The sequence below is a fragment of the Lactuca sativa genome, chromosome 2 (assembly GCF_002870075.4).
Source record: "Lactuca sativa cultivar Salinas chromosome 2, Lsat_Salinas_v11, whole genome shotgun sequence".
In the NCBI taxonomy this organism is placed as follows: domain Eukaryota; kingdom Viridiplantae; phylum Streptophyta; class Magnoliopsida; order Asterales; family Asteraceae; genus Lactuca; species Lactuca sativa.
In genome coordinates, this window is record NC_056624.2 from 69277229 (window position 1) to 69295517 (window position 18289).

Below are 18289 nucleotides of genomic sequence, written 5' to 3' on the forward strand. Positions count from 1 at the left end.
GTTTTATAAACTGACATAAAGTTGATCTTTCTTAGATATTAATCTTTTTCAAATGTTTTACGAAACTTCTTTTATGCTTTTATATTATCAAATGCATGCCCATATATCTATAGTTATATAAGTAATGTTTAAAGGACTTAGGAAGGCTAACTCACTCTGTTTCCTTTTCCAAGTTGGGATGTGGCTATTGGGTATCGGTTATCCGTCCGAATGTCGTCTAAATATTAGTTATATATCATGTATACATATGTAGACATAAAAGTTATCCGTGCAGTCAGTTCAGTACCTTTGGGTAGCAAAGACATACTTCAGGTTATACACGTACATTATTAGTAACTATTATAGGTATAGTTAAGAGATATTACTTACCATTCCATGTACAAGGAATCACACAAGAGTCAGTTCATTCATGAGTCTATACTATTACATAGATACACTTACATGAGTATGTTTACATAGATACGCTTACATGAGAACATTTACATGGGTACGTTTACATAGATACGCTTACATGAGAACATTTACATGAGTACGTTGACATAGACACGCTTACATGAACACACTTACATTAATACGTTTAATAGATACTATTACATAGAATCCGTTACAGACGTTTCAGGATTTACCATTCCACACCCAAAGCTGTTAGCTACAGTAGGGAAAAGGAGCATCGACGGGTGTCCGAGGTTGTACTTTTCGGCGAGTTTTCACGCCATGATCATCCTAATGCAAAAGGATACTTTTTAGTTATTATATTATTTTCTTCCTTTACTTTGTGACACATTCACATGAACGATGAGGTAGGATATATTTGATATAGATAAACTATTTTCCTTATTACCTTTATATTGTGACCCATACACTTAAACGATGAGGTATACTATAGTTTTACACTAATAGTTAAACAAGGAAAAACCATCATAGTTACAGTGATGCTTACTTTCAAAACGGTCAAGTCTTGGTAGAAGACTAATTTTATACTAATAGGAATCATAGGGATTTCTAGGGTTTTTCAAACGTTTACAGTTGTTTTACAAACAATTTTGTTACTTAGACAAACTTTTCTTCAAACATTTTCAAGTCTTTACGTTACAGTTTTACAAACCAATGACATTAAAATACTTATGAATTCACCAGTTTTTTGGCTGATACTCGCTTTCAAAATAACTTGTATTCTCAGGTCACACATAGACAGGTACGACGACCAGGTTTTGTGAAGACGGAGCAGTTCAGACTCGTCTTTTATTTTGATTATTCATTATGATGTTGTATACAGTGAAAGAACACACTTGTAATTAGAATTATACTATTAATACAATGGATAATGTTTTTGCTTGTTTACTACCACTACTAGAAAAAAGTCCTTTTACGACGCTCATTGCGCGTCGTAAAACGCTCAGACGACGCGCAAATGCGTGTCAAGGAAGGCCCTGTCATAAAGAGAGACGACACGCCTTTATGACGCGCATTTACGACGCGCGGTTACGACACGCATTGCGTATCAAGGAAGGCCCTGTCATAAAGGAAGATGACACGCATTCGCGTGTCGTAACCTTACGACGCGCACATTAATGACACGCAATGCGTATCAAGAAAGCCCCTGTCAAGAAAGGCCATGTCATAAATGAAGATGACACACATTTTTGCGTATCGTAAATTTAAATGTTTTAAAAAAAAATATTATTTATAGATTTACTTATTTTCAAATTAAATTTGTATTTAATGTTTCATAATAGAAATTAAAATATAATATACAAAAAATAGAATCCATTGCATCAATTTAATGTCATACAAATCATCGTTCCATGGAAAGAGGTTTTCCTAACTATATAACCTAATACTACATTGTTATTAAGGAACACCTTCTTCTTTCTACTTCTTATTGTTATGTTTCTGTTTCCGCATGATACCTATTTTCATCGTCAACACATTAGTATTCAGAAAGGCTTCAAGCATCATCAATCTATGTTATAAAATATTAAAATTTAATACACATGTAGTAACATACATTTTTCCAAGAATCCAAAGTTCAATATAACCAATTAATGAATAACTTGAAATACGGTCTGGGGTTGAATGATGTACATCATGAACCAACACAACACAACAGATATGATAGTTACCTTGAATTGCAAAGTGTTGTTAATGGCATCACTTATAAGCTCCCGGTTGGACCCATATCATGAACTAACACAACAAGTGCCTGATGAGACAACACACATTTTATAAAATCAAGAATTTCCCTATGTACCACAATTAACATCTCGAGAGTTATAGAATTTCATGTCAATTTTGGTGAAATTTTGAAATGGATAAACAAGCTTTTCAATCTATCACTATACAGATTTTGATCAACCAATTCATAATACAATAAAAATAGTACCAAAGATTGATTAATTTAATCAAGTCTTTAAAAAATGGTGCAACACTTACTGTTCGTGAAAGCAAGGAATGAAGAGCATGCTCAAATTCATGGAAAAGGGTATCCACATCAGAGTGGTTAAGTCTCACGATTGATGAATTTTGGTATCTGTTTCAAGAAAATGACTATATTTTTGGGGCCAAAGTTGAAAACAATCAGGTATTACTTGGAACAAGGATCAAAAAAGTTATAAGAACCTCAAAGGATGACCAAAACTGCAAGAGAAAACTTTTGGGACCAAATTGAAAAAATAAGCCATATTCAGAGACCAAACATTTAATTTACTCGATAAAACAAAATTGGGAATATTCATAGAAATGGATATGTACCTCATCAGGATGATGAAGGGCAACTGGTATTCTGTTTTGGAAACTTTTGGGACCCTTTTGACATTTTTACCCTTCAACTGGTTGTTGTTTTTCTTGCCCACCACAATCTTTGACTTTTTTGCATTGGTCAACTCCCCTGCCTGCACTTTAGGTGGTCTTCCCCTGCGTTCTAATTTCTTGAAAAGCGCCACGTCATCAGTCAGATGTAATGATGTAGATTCACCTTGTGTCTTAGGAGGTCTTCCACGATGTTTTTGCTTCTTCTGTGGTTGACCAGTCTGTTGAATGTTTACATTGACTTCTTTGAGCTCAGTTTGGTCGAAGGAAATTCCCATATGTTGACTCAATCACACACAGTGTTCCCTCAGCAACCACCCTTTACAATGATACAGCAGCAGCAACAACACGTGTTGCAGAGCCAGCTTGGCATTCAGGCCCCACGAAGCGGAAGTGGGACCAGCATGGAAGGTCAAGGATGTGGAGTTTTTCCTGATTTCAGCTTTGGGGAAGTAGCATCCTCACATGGCGTTAGAACAGCAACCTTTTTAACAGCTAAAGATAACAGAGGCATAGCTGGTAGTGCTTCTAGTCATGATACTCATGAACATGAAGGTTCACACGACTTTCCACAAAAGAAAGGAAAATTAACCACAACAACAACTTAACGCTAGCTGTCTCCCAAGTAAGAGACAGAGTTCAGTGAGTTTTGACCCTGAGTTGACTTCTTTTTTTAGATGTGCTACTTTGTACTAGCTCTACCTGGTTTATGTTGTAATAAGATAAGATGGTTTACAAGAATGTGAATTTAGATAAATACTGTTCTATGGGTGTTGCCATTAATGGTTTGTTTTAGGAAAAAGAAATTAGTCAAGGACTTGAATAATTAATTTACTTTTCTTAAATCTTAAATCTTATGTATATACACACAAGATGATAACATTTAGCTTCCATCTTTCTTTTGAAGCAAACAAGACTCTCACAGAGCCCACTCTAATCCACCTTGACACTGTCACTCTTCATCATAGGCCTTGTCCTCAGCACCCTACCATTTAGATAACAACAAGTGTTACAATCGAGTAAACCCATTTACAAATTACTCCTTTATGTATAACTAAGCTTGTGTATTAGAGGCCGACTAGCAAACCATGTGTTTCTTAATAAGGGTGTCCCGCTCCTTCTCAAATAACCCAGAGATACTTAATATTGAACTCTGAAGTGCTACTGTTCCAGATTCCCACCCAGACCTTTTGCTGCAATTTAATGCTATACAAACTAAAAAGATATGTACAAGTGACTCTTAATAAGTGCTGCAGAAGATTAACCGGAAACTTGCATGCATAAATGATGTCAGCTCAAACAAAATGAGGCCAATCATTCAACCATCAAAATTATTAAAAAAAACAAATAATAACAATATGAAGTTTCAAGCATATTAAAAGATCCCACCTTGGCAACCCAGTTCAAGTTGGAAACATCATTATGCAAAACCAAAGCTGGAAGAAGCCAACGGTAACAATATTGAATGAAATTACTAGCTTCCACATTGAGAACAAAAAGTTCACGTGTCTGCAAAGACCAAATGAGATTAAATGTACATCCAACAATGTCTTCCATTAAATAGTTGTGTTAATATTACCTCAACTAATGCAGCCAAGCTTACACCACACTGGACCCAGAAGAAAATAATTGATGCAATAAGCTCTCCAATGTACTACAAAACAACTAAATTCAATCACCTTGATGTATAATAACCTCATAAACAGCTACTTCTAGTTATTCACAAAAAAAAAAAAAAAAAAAAAGTCTAGATAGCTCAGTTTTGTCCCTCAATGACACAATCAATATCAATCTGTATTATAAGCTAGTGAGAGGATTAAAGATAAACTGAAAAAAAACCTCTGATCTGGAGTTGTATTGTAGTTTGTTAGAAAGGTTGTCAAGTACAGCAGCAACCAGCTCCCTGCAGTAAAGTGATTGCAATAAGTATAAAGGCTTTGGTTGGTCGGCAAATAAGTACAAGAATAGTACCTCTGGGAGGAATCAATAGCAGCAATAACACAGATCATAAAAACAGCTTGCATGAAATTTAAAAGGTCAACAGAAGCATACATATCCCCACCAAAGAAAAATCAGTCCAAAAACTTGATAACTATTACACATCTTCTACACAAATTTGCATTTGTAGTGCCTCACTAAAAATTAAATCAGTCAGATAAGAAAAAAGAACATGTGGTGAATATTTTTCATAAGAAATGACGTTCAATAAAATTTAAAAGGATTTAAATACCTCCAACTCAATTTTCTCACTATGCAGGGCAAGATACAAAAGGGTTACAATGATGGTTTCCATGATAGGGCGTGGTTGATGACCAGCAGCTAAAACCTCATTGGCTTTAACGGCCTTATCCTTAAATAACACCACCAATTTTACACTAAAATTTGACCTGGAAAATGGAGAAGCATAATCAGGCCACATATAGCAGTCAGTACCTTAGTTGGCTGAAGCTTAACATCAGAAAGCCTATCAACCATGTTGTCCAGTGATATAACCTACAATACCACATATCAATGAAAAAATTAGACAAAAGAAATATCTATTGTCACTATATATTTACAGGAGAGTACCATATCAGAAAACCCTTGACAATAGACCAAAACCCTACCCACTTCAAGGTTCAAGACCATTCAACCACAGCTCAAACATTAAATAACAAATAAACTGTGAATAAAATCTCAAATGTGGATATTTTACCTGATAACTGGATGAAGACGCAATGATAATAGTTGACATGAAGTTGGATTTCAGACCATCGATATGCTGAAACAGTGAAAAAGGAAATATTAAGCGGCTATGGAAGGGATAGAGGAGAGAGAATGAAGAAGATTTTGCGTTTTTGCTTCGTGATGATGCGAATATTTTATGGATTGAGCACCACCTGTAAGAAAATTAGGCGGGATTTTGCAAATTAGTTCCATGAACCAAGAGCTGGATTAAGATGGGAAGAAGCAGAGGGATAGAGATGATGAATTCGAGAGATGGAGATGAAGAAGCCCTTTTTCTCCTCACACTGTTTTCTAATTTCACTACTAGAAAACAGCCTGATGCTTAGGGCAGGGAGGGATAGAGATGATGAATTCGAGATGGAGATGAATTCGAGAGGTGGTGCTCATTGTTTGCGTTTTTTTCTCCTCACACTGTTGGCGAGTATTCTCAATAACAGCAGAGAGATGAAGAAGGTGAAATTACAGCAACGATGAAGTAGATGAATGGAAATCAGAAGCCCTTTTTCTTGATTCAGATGATGAATTCGAGAGATGGAGATGAAATCATAACCTTCGATCTTTGATTGAGAAGTTGCACAACAGTGTGAGGAGAATGAAAGATGCGTGAAAATGCTTAGGGCAGGGAGGGTAGCGGGCTTTTCTAATTTTTTGGCTTTTCTTTTCCCGCTTGTAACTAAGGAACGCGCGTTCATTAAAATTATAAAGCGACACATATAGAGGGCGCGCATTTAAGGTACAGCGCCCTCCGTATTTTTAATTTTTTTTCTTTTGACACTAATTTAAAGGCACGCAATAATGCGTGACCTAAATCCTTAAATTTTCTGAAGAGATGACACTTTTTTAATGTCACTCTCGTTTGCGTAACATATATTAATGAGTGTCGTAATTTGCGCGTCGTAAAAGGCTATTTTTCTAGTAGTGTACTTTGCATTGTTGTGATACTTTACATGACATCCTCCACCCCAGAACGTTTCCGCCGTTCTTGGTTTTGGGGTGTGACAAAGGGTATAACTTCTTTGCACGCAAGGGTTTAGTAAACATATTAGCTAGCTGCATGGCAGAACGAATTGGCAACAACTTGATCATTTTGTCCAAAACCTTCTCTCGCACAAAATGGCACCCACTTCAATGTGTTTTGTGTGCTCATTAAAAGTAGGGTGGCTTGCAACATGTAAAGCTGCATCGTTATCACAAAATAAGATAGCTAGATCTCGTAGTGATATATCAAAGTCCTTAAGAAGTACAATTACAAAGAAAGAAAAAGACATAATTTATAGACTAGCTAATTAGGGTTTCCTAACTAATGGGCCAACATAATACCGAATACAAAATAAAGTCGAAAATCTTATTAGGCTAACACTTCTAAACTGTATTTACTCATTTATGTAAATTTGGTTTTCTTTATGATGACAAATTGACGTGTTTGTATGTCGTTATTCTTTGCTTGAATGTGGTAATGCTTTGCAATAACAAATTGAACTAGTAAGTACGGGTGGACCCCCTCCCCTTTTATGAACAGCAAATGTTTGATAAAATTCCCAATTGAAAAGACCTACACAAATTCTATGCCCCCCTTGTAGTTGCCTAGGATACTCTGTATCATTATATTACTTTTCATTTGGTGTTCATCAGGATGATTGTGGTAAATAGATTACTTTTCATACAAAGTCCTAGTCTCTATTAACTTACTATATCTATATGGCGTCTATATATATATATATATATATATATATATATATATATACACACACACACACGCAAAGATACATACATGATAAATATGTCTTTCTAAATCATTTGGATTCTACTATTGTTAAAGATCATCACTAGCCCAATAAAACAAATATTATTTAGAAGACTTTAGCTTGTTCTAGAATGCTCTAGAAGATTCTAGAACATTATGGAAGACTATGGAAGACTCTGGAATATACCGGAAGAGTCTAGAATACTCTAGAACGACATGGAAGACCCTGGAAGGATATGGATCATTCTAGAAGACACTGGAGCAACCTAGACCTCTCCAGAACATGGTAGAACGTTCTAGAAACATATGGAAGCATGTAGAGTATGTTAGATAGTTCTAGAGTTATCTAGTATGTAGTAAGTGTATGCTAGTATCTAGAACCTTCCTAAGAGGCCTATAAATAGGTATGGAGCTCATTTGCTCAAAACCATCCAAGAAAGCCTCAAAGAAAGCAAAGTGTGTAGTAGTCTCACAAAGTGTAAGTTCTCCTTAAGTGTCTTAATAAAAGTCTTGTTGTTTCCCATATAAAAGAGTCGTGTTCAACAATCTGGTATCAGAGCAAGGTTTCTTGATAGTGAGAACGAGTGATTCTCGTTGTATCGTGAGTAGTTTGTGACTCTGCAAGTTTAGTATCGAAACTAGCTTGTTTGGTATTACCGAGGTACTGCCAACACGATGGGTGATCTCCAAGTCGTCGGAGGAATCAAGAAACTCAACAACAACAACTACAAAACGTGGGAAACATGTATGAAGTCCTACTTACAAGGACAAGATCTATGGGAGGTCGTTGGTGGAAGCGAAACTACGCCACCAGAGGAAGACGTTAATGGTGCTTTACGTAAATGGAAAATCAAAGCAGGCAAAGCAATGTTTGCCTTGAAGACCACAATCGAAGAAGAGATGTTGGAGCATATTCGGGATGAGAACACCCCGAAAGAAGCTTGGGATACGTTTGTGACGCTTTTCTCAAAGAAGAATGATACGAGACTACAACTTTTGGAGAACGAGCTATTATCAATCTCACAACGTGACATGACGATTGCTTAATATTTCCACAAGGTCAAGTCGATATGTCGAGAGATTACTGAACTAGATCCGCAATCCGTCATTGCAGAAGCTCGAATGAAGAGGATCATTATCCATAGACTGAGGCCGAAATATAGAAGCTTTGTTACTGCTGTACAAGGATGGCCAGCTCAACCATCACTTGTAGAGTTTGAGAATTTGCTGGCTAGCCAAGAAGCTATGGCTAAGCAAATGGGAGGCATCACGCTGAAGAGTGAAGAAGAAGCACTCTACACAAGTAAAAGTCGGAGGAATTTTAAGCCACCTCCTAAAGAAGGATACAAAAATGCTGACAAAGGGAAGAGTCAACCAGGAACCTCACAACCATGGAGATCTCAAAAGACCGACAATAAGAGTTCTCGGGGGAGGAGGTTCGAAGGCAACTGCAACAACTGTGGAAAGTGGGGCCACATGTCCAAGGATTGTTGGTCAAAGAAAAAGTCTGTGGAAAGCAATGTAGTAACTTCCAAAAAGGAAATAGAGGATGAATGGGATGCTGAGGCATTATGTGCCATAGAAGAAAATGAGTTGGCACTCATGACAATGATGGGAGAGCGTATCAACTATGAAAATGACTGGATCATTGATTCAGGATGCTCCAATCACATGACTGGCGATCAGAACAAACTACAAGACGTGAAGGAGTACAAAGGGAGTCGCATGGTACTTACAGCCAACAATGCACGACTTCCAATTGCTCAGATTGGAAAAACGACGATCATGCCTGGTAATAAATCTGACATGGTGTCACTACATAATGTGTATCACGTGCCAGGTATGAAGAAGAACTTGTTGTCAGTATCGCAACTAACATCGTCAGGCAACTACGTCTTGTTTGGCCCACAAGATGTGAAGGTCTATCGAGATCTTAAAATATCAGAAACGCCAACAATGGAAGGACGAAGAGTGGAGTCCGTTTATGTGCTCTCCGCAGAGTCTGCCTATGTAGATAAGACTCGTAAGAATGAGACAGCAGATCTATGGCATGCATGGCTGGGACATGCTGGTTATCACAAGTTGAAGGTAATAATGGAGAAATCCATGCTCAATGGCTTACCTCAACTTGAAGTTAAAACAGATGTTGTTTGTGCTGGATGTCAGTATGGTAAAGCTCATCAATTACCATACAAGGAGTCAAATTTTAGAGCAAAGAAGCCACTAGAGTTAATTCACTCAGATGTGTTCGGTCCAGTCAAGCAGACATCAGTTAGCGGGATGCGGTACATGGTGACGTTCATTGATGATTATTCGAGATATGTGTGGGTTTTCTTCATGAAAGAAAAATCTGAAACATTCTCAAAGTTTCTAGAATTCAAGACAACGGTCGAAGGAGAAGTGAGAAAGAAGATTCGGTGTCTACGCTCAGACAATGGAGGAGAATACACCTCATAAGAATTCAATCGCTATCTAAAAGAATGTGGTATACGTCATCAATTCACATGTGCCAACACACCTCAACAAAATGGTGTAGCTGAGAGAAAGAATCGACATCTTGCAGAAATTTGTCGAAGCATGCTACACGCGAAGAATGTCCCAGGAAGATTTTGGGCTGAAGCAATGCAAACTGCTGCCCATGTGATCAATAAACTTCCCTAACCAAGGTTAGGTTTCATCTCACCATTTGAGACACTATGGAACATGAAACCTACTGTTAGCTACTTCCGAGTATTTGGCTGCATTTGCTACGTATTTGTGCCTAGTCATTTACGTAGCAAGTTTGACAAGAAAGCAGTCAGGTGTATATTTGTTGGATACGACAATCAAAGAAAAGGGTGGAGATTTTGTGATCCAACAAGTGGAAGATGCTACACTTCAAGAGATGTAGTGTTCGATGAAGCATCTTCATGGTGGTCCTCAGAGAAGAAAGTACTACCAGACTCGGAAAATATTGAAGAAGTTTTAAAACAAAAGATGGGGGAGCAAACTGCACATATTTGGTCAAGTGTTTATACACCTGAAGATCCGAGCGACACTGATGTCATTGAGCAAGAAGTAACTCAAAAAAGTGATGCCGGTGAAAGGGAGCTGCCGCCTCCACAACTTCGAAGGACGAAAAGAATCCGAAAGCCTAATCCCAAGTATGCTAATGCGGCCATTTTAGAAGACAGTGTTAAAGAGCCAGAGACATATGAAGAAGCAGTTAAGAATAAAGCATGGCAGAAGGCAATGGAAGAAGAAGTTACAGCCTTAAAGCAGAATCAAACGTGGGAACTGGTACCAAGACCAAGAGATATAAAACCGATTTCCTGCAAGTGGGTTTATAAATTAAAACGATGCACAGATGGATCAATTGAAAGATACAAGGCTCGTTTGGTGGCTCGAGGGTTCTCACAACAATATGGACTGGACTATGATGAAACATTTAGTCCAGTGGCGAAGATAACTACTGTACGGGTGCTGCTAGCTCTTGCGGCTAGTAAAGACTGGAAATTATGGCAGATGGATGTGAAGAATGCCTTCTTGCATGGAGAATTAGATCGGGAGATCTACATGAACCAACCAAAGGGATTTGAGGATGCAGTTAATCCCACTCATGTGTGCAAGCTGAGAAAAGCTCTTTACGGATTGAAGCAGGCACCAAGAGCCTGGTATGGTAAGATTGCTGAATTTCTTACCCGAAGTGGTTATTCAGTTGCACATGCAGACTCAAGCCTGTTCGTCAAAGAAAAAGAAGGGAAGTTGGCAATTGTGTTGGTTTATGTGGATGACTTGATCATCACCGGGGATGACGAAAGAGAAATCCATCAAACAAGAGAAAATCTATCGGTGCGATTCCAAATGAAAGAGCTGGGGGAGCTTAAACACTTCTTGGGGTTAGAAGTTGATCGTACAAAGGAAGGGTTGTTCCTCTACCAACAAAAGTATACAAGAGATATACTTCAAAAGTTTGGCATGTTGGAGTGTAAGCCAATATCAACACCAATAGAGCAAAATTCCAAGATATGTGCTCATGAAGGAAAAGAGTTGGATGATGGAACGATGTATCGACAACTAGTAGGTAGTCTTATCTACCTAACTTTATCTCGGCCTGACATTGCTTATGCAGTTGGAGTTATGAGTCGATACATGCAAAGTCCGAAGAAACCTCATTTGGATGCTGCCCGACGGATCTTGAGATATGTCAAAGGTACAATTGACTATGGTCTCTTGTATAAAAGAGGAGAAGACTGCAAGTTGGTTGGATATTGTGATGCTGACTATGCAGGAGACCATGATACCCGAAGATCAACCACTAGGTATGTGTTCAAGCTTGGGTCGGGACCAATATCATGGTGTAGTAAAAGACAACCAACAGTATCATTGTCAACCACGGAAGCGGAGTACAAAGCAGCGGCCGTAGCAGCTCAAGAAAGTACATGGTTGGTACTCCTAATGGAGGACTTACATCAAAAAGTTGACTATGCAGTACCACTTCATTGTGACAACCAATCTGCAATTCGGCTGGCAGAAAATCCAGTATTTCATGCTAGAACAAAGCATGTGGAAGTGCATTATCACTTTATCAGAGAAAAAGTCTTGATGGAAGAAATTGAGATGCGGCAGATCAAGACCGATGACCAAATAGCAGACTTGTTAACCAAAGGGCTGAGTACTGGAAAATGTGAAGGTTTTCGTTGTCAGCTTAACATGGTACGAAGAATGAGGGCTAGTGTTGAGGGGGGGTGTTAAAGATCATCACTAGCCCAATAAAACAAATATTATTTAGAAGACTTTAGCTTGTTCTAGAATGCTCTAGAAGATTCTAGAACATTATGGAAGACTATGGAAGACTCTGGAATATACCGGAAGAGTCTAGAATACTCTAGAACGACATGGAAGACCCTGGAAGGATATGGATCATTCTAGAAGACACTGGAACAACCTAGACCTCTCCAGAACATGGTAGAACGTTCTAGAAACATATGGAAGCATGTAGAGTATGTTAGATAGTTCTAGAGTTATCTAGTATGTAGTAAGTGTATGCTAGTATCTAGAACCTTCCTAAGAGGCCTATAAATAGGTATGGAGCTCATTTGCTCCAAACCATCCAAGAAAGCCTCAAAGAAAGCAAAGTGTGTAGTAGTCTCACAAAGTGTAAGTTCTCCTTAAGTGTCTTAATAAAAGTCTTGTTGTTTCCCATATAAAAGAGTCGTGTTCAACAACTATATCCATATACATACACGTTTCGTACTTGTACATACAGATACACTATTAATAATCTAGCACATCATGTTTTCACTGATTGGCAGCCAATTCAAATCTGATTCATGCATGATTTAGCACAGTATTCAAGTTGCATTCTAATCTGAGAGGAGCAAAATATAATTGTGATTTGTTCGTAATATTTTTTTTGTTCTGTCAGCTCTTGAGTCACCAATCTGTCTAAATGTGGGTTGGATTTATCAAGCTACTTTCATTTCTTCTAAATACAAGAACAAAATTAAATGTAAGAAATAACAATATATTTTTATTGATTTGATTATTATGGCCTCCTAATTTTCATTTCTTCTTACTACAACATTGTATTTTGGAGAACAAATACCCAGGTATAGCAATATCATCCAAATACAATTCAATTTTACTGCTATAGTTGTATAGATTTTCAATGTTTATTTTACAATAAGAAAAAGTAGAAAGCACAATGCTATATATATCTGTGAGAAGCTTTCATAGTATGAGACTTAATATTAAAAAATGGGAATTTACTGGTGTAATAGGAATAAATGAAAGTAGGATGCTAACAGTACATGGAACCAGCCAACTTGCTAAACAACCATTGTAAGGTTCTAAGAAGGTTCTCTGTTTTAACTTGGAAAATCAATTGAACCTTTTTCACCTTCAAAACTATCTTGTTTAATTTCATCATGAAGTTAACTGTATCTTGTTACAAAACCAAAGAACAAAAAAATTATACTAGATTGTAAGATAACTGGAACAGTCAATGTCAAAAAAACTTATTGGCAACAAATTCATTCAGAAAATCACACCACATACAAAATAAGATGATTTCAGAAAGATACATGAAGTTATAAAAGAACCGTAAAGCAGCTCCTAGTAAGTACAGGTCCAATAATAATTAAAAAACAGTTACAAGGAAAAGGAAACTACTAGAGCTACAAAACACACCCAACATCTAGAGCAGAAATAAAACAAAACCAAATAAGTATCAGAATGGAGAGATGTCATTCAGATAAAACCAAAATAAAAAACAATCCACAAGTTCTTGAATTCTGACGTAGTAGAGAGTTGTGAGATTCTTGAGCTACTTGAATCCAAAAAGGCATTGCTTTACTGAACAGAGGTTTCAAGAAGAAGTAAGTTTAAGCAATTGAGAGATCATGCAGCCATTTGTTTTCTTGATAAAACCGAACCAGAAGCTGCAAATATAATAGCACTAGCATCTTTTTAATATTGTTTGCTACTGATACATCAGACACTTCCCTATTAAAACTTCAGGTGAAAGCAGAGTTGAATGTAAAAAAATAGCATTGTACTTTCATTGACACAATTGTTAAAAAATCTCCATTTTTTAGATAAATGGCGTAAGAAAAATCTATTCCACAGTATATATATAGAAATGTAGGAATTTAAACTGAAAAATTGGATACATATTATATTACAATAATAAAAGTATATCAGAAGGTAAATAAAAATAAACCAGTCACAAAGATGAACTCAAATTTTATAACACGTTATATATAATAACTATTAAAACAGAAAATATATAAGGATATATTAATATGTTCAATAAGTAATGATGAAAAAACTGAAAAGAAATTAACGCATGTTGTAATAGAATACTAATATAAGTCGATTATTGGATACCTTCTGGATTGGATGCCATTTTACACTACACAAGCCGACAAATTGAGTATTAAATATCCTTGTCTCTCTTTCTCATATTTATCAGTTCCTTTTTATTCCGCCATTTTTCCACTCTGCCTCTCTTTCTCAACAGTAAAAATGGCCGAAGCTTTAGTCACTATTGCTGCCGAGGGGATCCTGAAAAAGGTGTTGTCGATTGCTGCCGGCGAACTTGCCATTGCTTGGGGTTATGAAGAAAAGCTGATCAGCCTACACAGAACATTGGACCTGATTCGTGCCAAGTTGCTCGATGCGGAGGGGAAAAAGGAAACAAGGGCTGTGATGGTGTGGCTGAAGCAGCTAAAAGATGTTGTGGGCGAAGCTGATGATGTGTTGGACGAGGTTGATTACGAAATGTTGAGGCGTCAGATAAAGAAACGAGATCAGGTGGCTAGAAAGGTATCGTGCCTTCCAAGCTTGAAAAAGTTTTCATTTCGTAATGAAATAGGTCATAAAATCGAAAACATCAATGAAATGTTGGATAAGATCTATACACAATCAAACGGATTAGGACTGCAAAACGAACGCCATGTTGACCCTGTTCCAGATTGTCTCTATCGGGAGACTATTCCACATCCAGAAGAATTCAAAATTGTTGGAAGAGATGATGATGTACTACGTATCATTGAGATTTTAACCCAACCAAAAAAGGAAGAAAAACTTATAATTGTTCCCATTGTGGGAATGGGCGGTATTGGGAAGACAGCTTTGGCTAAGTCGGTCTACAATGATAATAGAATTCAGAAACAATTTAATGTTAAAGCATGGTTGTGTGTGTCAGTTAAGGTTGACATCAATACACTTCTTGCAAAGATCTATGAATCTTTTGCCAAAAAGAAACCTACCTCGGACTTAAGGACCAATTTAATTGAAAGTCTTAAAGAGAAGTTGGCATCAAAAAGATATCTGTTAGTCTTGGATGATGTTTGGGTTGAAGAGAGGCCATATTGGGAAGAGTTTAGGAGTTGCATGCTAAATGTAAACTCACAAAATGGAAGTGGCATTCTTGTCACTACAAGGAAGCTTGAAATCGGAACCATTGGAATGAAGGCTGATTCATGTCTTTTAAAAGGTCTTTCTGATGATCATTGTTGGGACATCTTTAGAGAGAGAGCATTTGTGGCAGGCACATCACCGTCTGCAGAACTGGAGGAGATAGGCCGTGAGATTGTAAAAAAAAGTGGTGGTTTACCATTGCTTTTAAATGTAATAGGCGGCATGTTGGCAAATTACAATGACACAGAGAAGTGGTTGTCCATAAAAAATAGCAAGGTTTGGGATCTAGAAGAAGAAAGGGATAGAGTTCAAAAGAGTTTGGAACTGAGCTTTGATAATCTACCCAATTCTATCGTCAAGCAATGCTTTGCATATTGTTCCATTTTTAAGAAAGATAAGGTCATGAAAAGGAAAGAACTGGTCCGACTTTGGATGGGTTTAGGATTGGTTCAAGCGGATGAGGAAAAGAACAAGGAGATGGAGGATGTGGGAAATGATATTTTTCAAATTTTGGTCAGAAATTCGTTATTCCAAGATGTTGAAAGGGATGAGTATGGTCACATCACTCGTTGTAGCATGCATGATTTGGTGCATGATCTTTCATTATCACTTTCAAAGCATCAAAGCTTATGTCTGGTGGATGCGAAAACTGATGATATTGCATGTATCCCTCGGGTTAAACATCTCTCTTTTTACCAAAAACTAAACAAGGATGATGAAGTGAAAGCCAAGGTTTCTATGTTCAGTGAAAGAGACACATTGGCTAGAAGTTTGCATACACTGCTCATCAAAGGTGAAGTTGAGAAGAAATTTTCATTTCAACCATTAAAGTGCATGCGAATCCTAAAGCTCAAGAGATGTGGGATAGAGAAAATAGACAACTCAATTGGAGAGTTAGTGCATCTCAGGTATCTTAATTTGTCATATAACAAGATCCGTGTTCTTCCTGAATCTATTGGAAAATTATACCACTTGCAAACTCTGAAGTTGACTGAAGACATTGAGCAGTTTCCAGAAGCCATGAGAAATTTGATAAGCCTGCGATATTTTATGGGTAACAAAAAGATTCCTGCCAATATCGTGGGACCGTTGACTTCTCTTCGAAAACTGTCTTCAATCAAAGTGCTTAGAAGGAAAGGATGTGGTATTGAAGAGCTACGCCATTTGAATAACCTTACTGGAAGTCTCTCTATTTCACATCTAGAGAACGTCAGTAGCAAAGAGGAAGCTATCAAGGCAGATTTATCTACAAAGAAAAACTTAAACAATATTGAATTCAATTGGAGTGGGAACGATGATGAAGATGCCAACCGAAACGACAAGGATGTATTGGAAGGCTTGCAACCCCCTAGAGATGTGAAAAAGCTGACATTTAGCCATTTTTGTGGTGATAATTTTCCGAATTGGGTAACGAAGATGGCAATCCATATTGAAGGGAAATGGACACCCCTTGACAAGCTTGTGGAGATCAGATTATCTCACTGTAGGAGCTGCCTCTCTCTTCCGACGCTTGAGCACCTTCCACATCTTCGCAATCTTTATTTATGGCATATGGACAGCTTGACATGTTTAAGGAGTTCCGATGTTACTGGATCGACAAAGCCTTTGTCTCCATCGTTGAGATCACTCACACTATGGCATATGGAAAGACTTGAAAAGTGGATAGATGGAGCAACCAACAGCTCAAAAATGATTTCTCCTGTCCTAGAGACATTGGAAATCTGGTATTGCCCAAAGATTATTCTTATAGATGAATGCCATCCCCATCCTCTTGTTTCCTTACTGGTATATAAGTGCAGAGGTCTGGAGTCCATTAAGAGCATACAAGGCCTCACATCTCTTGTATCTTTACAAATTTACCATTGCCAGAGTCTTTTAGAAATAACCAATTTGCCCAACCAGTGTCATTCTTTGAAGACTTTGCAAATTATCAATTGCGACAAACTGACATCTTTGCCTTGCGAAATGTTTGACTGTTTTGCCTTCTTAAACGAGTTGACACTTGGTCCGTTCTCAAAGGAGCTGGATTCTTTCCCAAGTCTCCAAGGCATTGAGAAGTTAAGGAACCACCTTCACTCGTTAGATTTGAGAGGTTGGGATCATTGGGAATCGATGCCAGAAGAAATACAACACCTCACCTCACTGACTGACTTAACCATGGATGGATTTGGAATGCAAGAACTGCCCATGTGGTTAACCAGAATGTCATCTATCCGACAGTTGGGGTTCAATGAATGCATGGGGTTAAATAAAGAAACAGTTAGACGTGGAGCACCACAGGAAGCAACAACTGTTGTCAGATTAAATGATCAAGAGTGTTAATTAAATAATTAGTTATTTGAGTGTGTTCGTTTTATAATGAAGATATATGTTGCGTCACTCATTCCTTGCGAACCAATTGTACCGAGAGATTTGTCTTGTTTAAGTGTAAGTGACAAGTACAAAAAGATGGGTAAATGTCCAAACACTATACAAATTTGATACTTACATTTTTCATTGCAATTGTTCAACCAATTTTGCAACGTTCAGCTGTGCTTGGCATTCTTTCATAATTCATCATTCGACCAATTCATTACATCATGCTCTCGTCCATTGATGTAACTGATTTGTACTATACTACTACTTTGCTGTGCTGAAATGTTCCCTGTAGTGTAATCATAACAATAATAAATGCCCATGATGGTCATAAAGCTAAAGTTGAAGGACTGGACGTTTTTAATCTAAAGAACTTGAAGGCTACAGAATTAAGTAGAGGGGCTGTTTGCTGTCAAGTGCTAAAAGTTGGAGGTGGCTGAGGATATCAGAAGTTATTAGAAGTTGTTCCATACTTCCATATCGATGTGTATAGTCGACAGTCGTATTCTATGCTTTATTATACGTTATAAAAGAGTGTGCAGTATAGATTAAAAATAATTAGATATTTTTCTCATATTTATTGTTTATGTACAAACGTGTGACTGTGTGAGAAAGAGTTAGGGTTTTCTGTTTCTGTGTGTAAGTAAGAGCTTCATATCAAATTTCAGTGTTTGTATCTGAGTTCTTGTATAAGAGTTGGTTTCCCATTTCCTAACATGCTGAGTTGCAATAAAAGATTTCAAAATCCCT

The 18289-nt window shown here is 37.4% G+C and overlaps 1 protein-coding gene across 1 annotated transcript; it reads left to right on the forward strand.

Moving 5' to 3' along the window:
* The first annotated feature begins 14287 nt into the window (after positions 1 to 14287).
* LOC111876976 (putative disease resistance protein RGA4) lies at positions 14288 to 17506 on the forward strand. Its single transcript, XM_023873529.1, has one exon. It carries the CDS (start codon positions 14288 to 14290, stop codon positions 17504 to 17506), a length of 3219 nt encoding a protein of 1072 aa, XP_023729297.1.
* Positions 17507 to 18289: the final 783 nt, after the last annotated feature.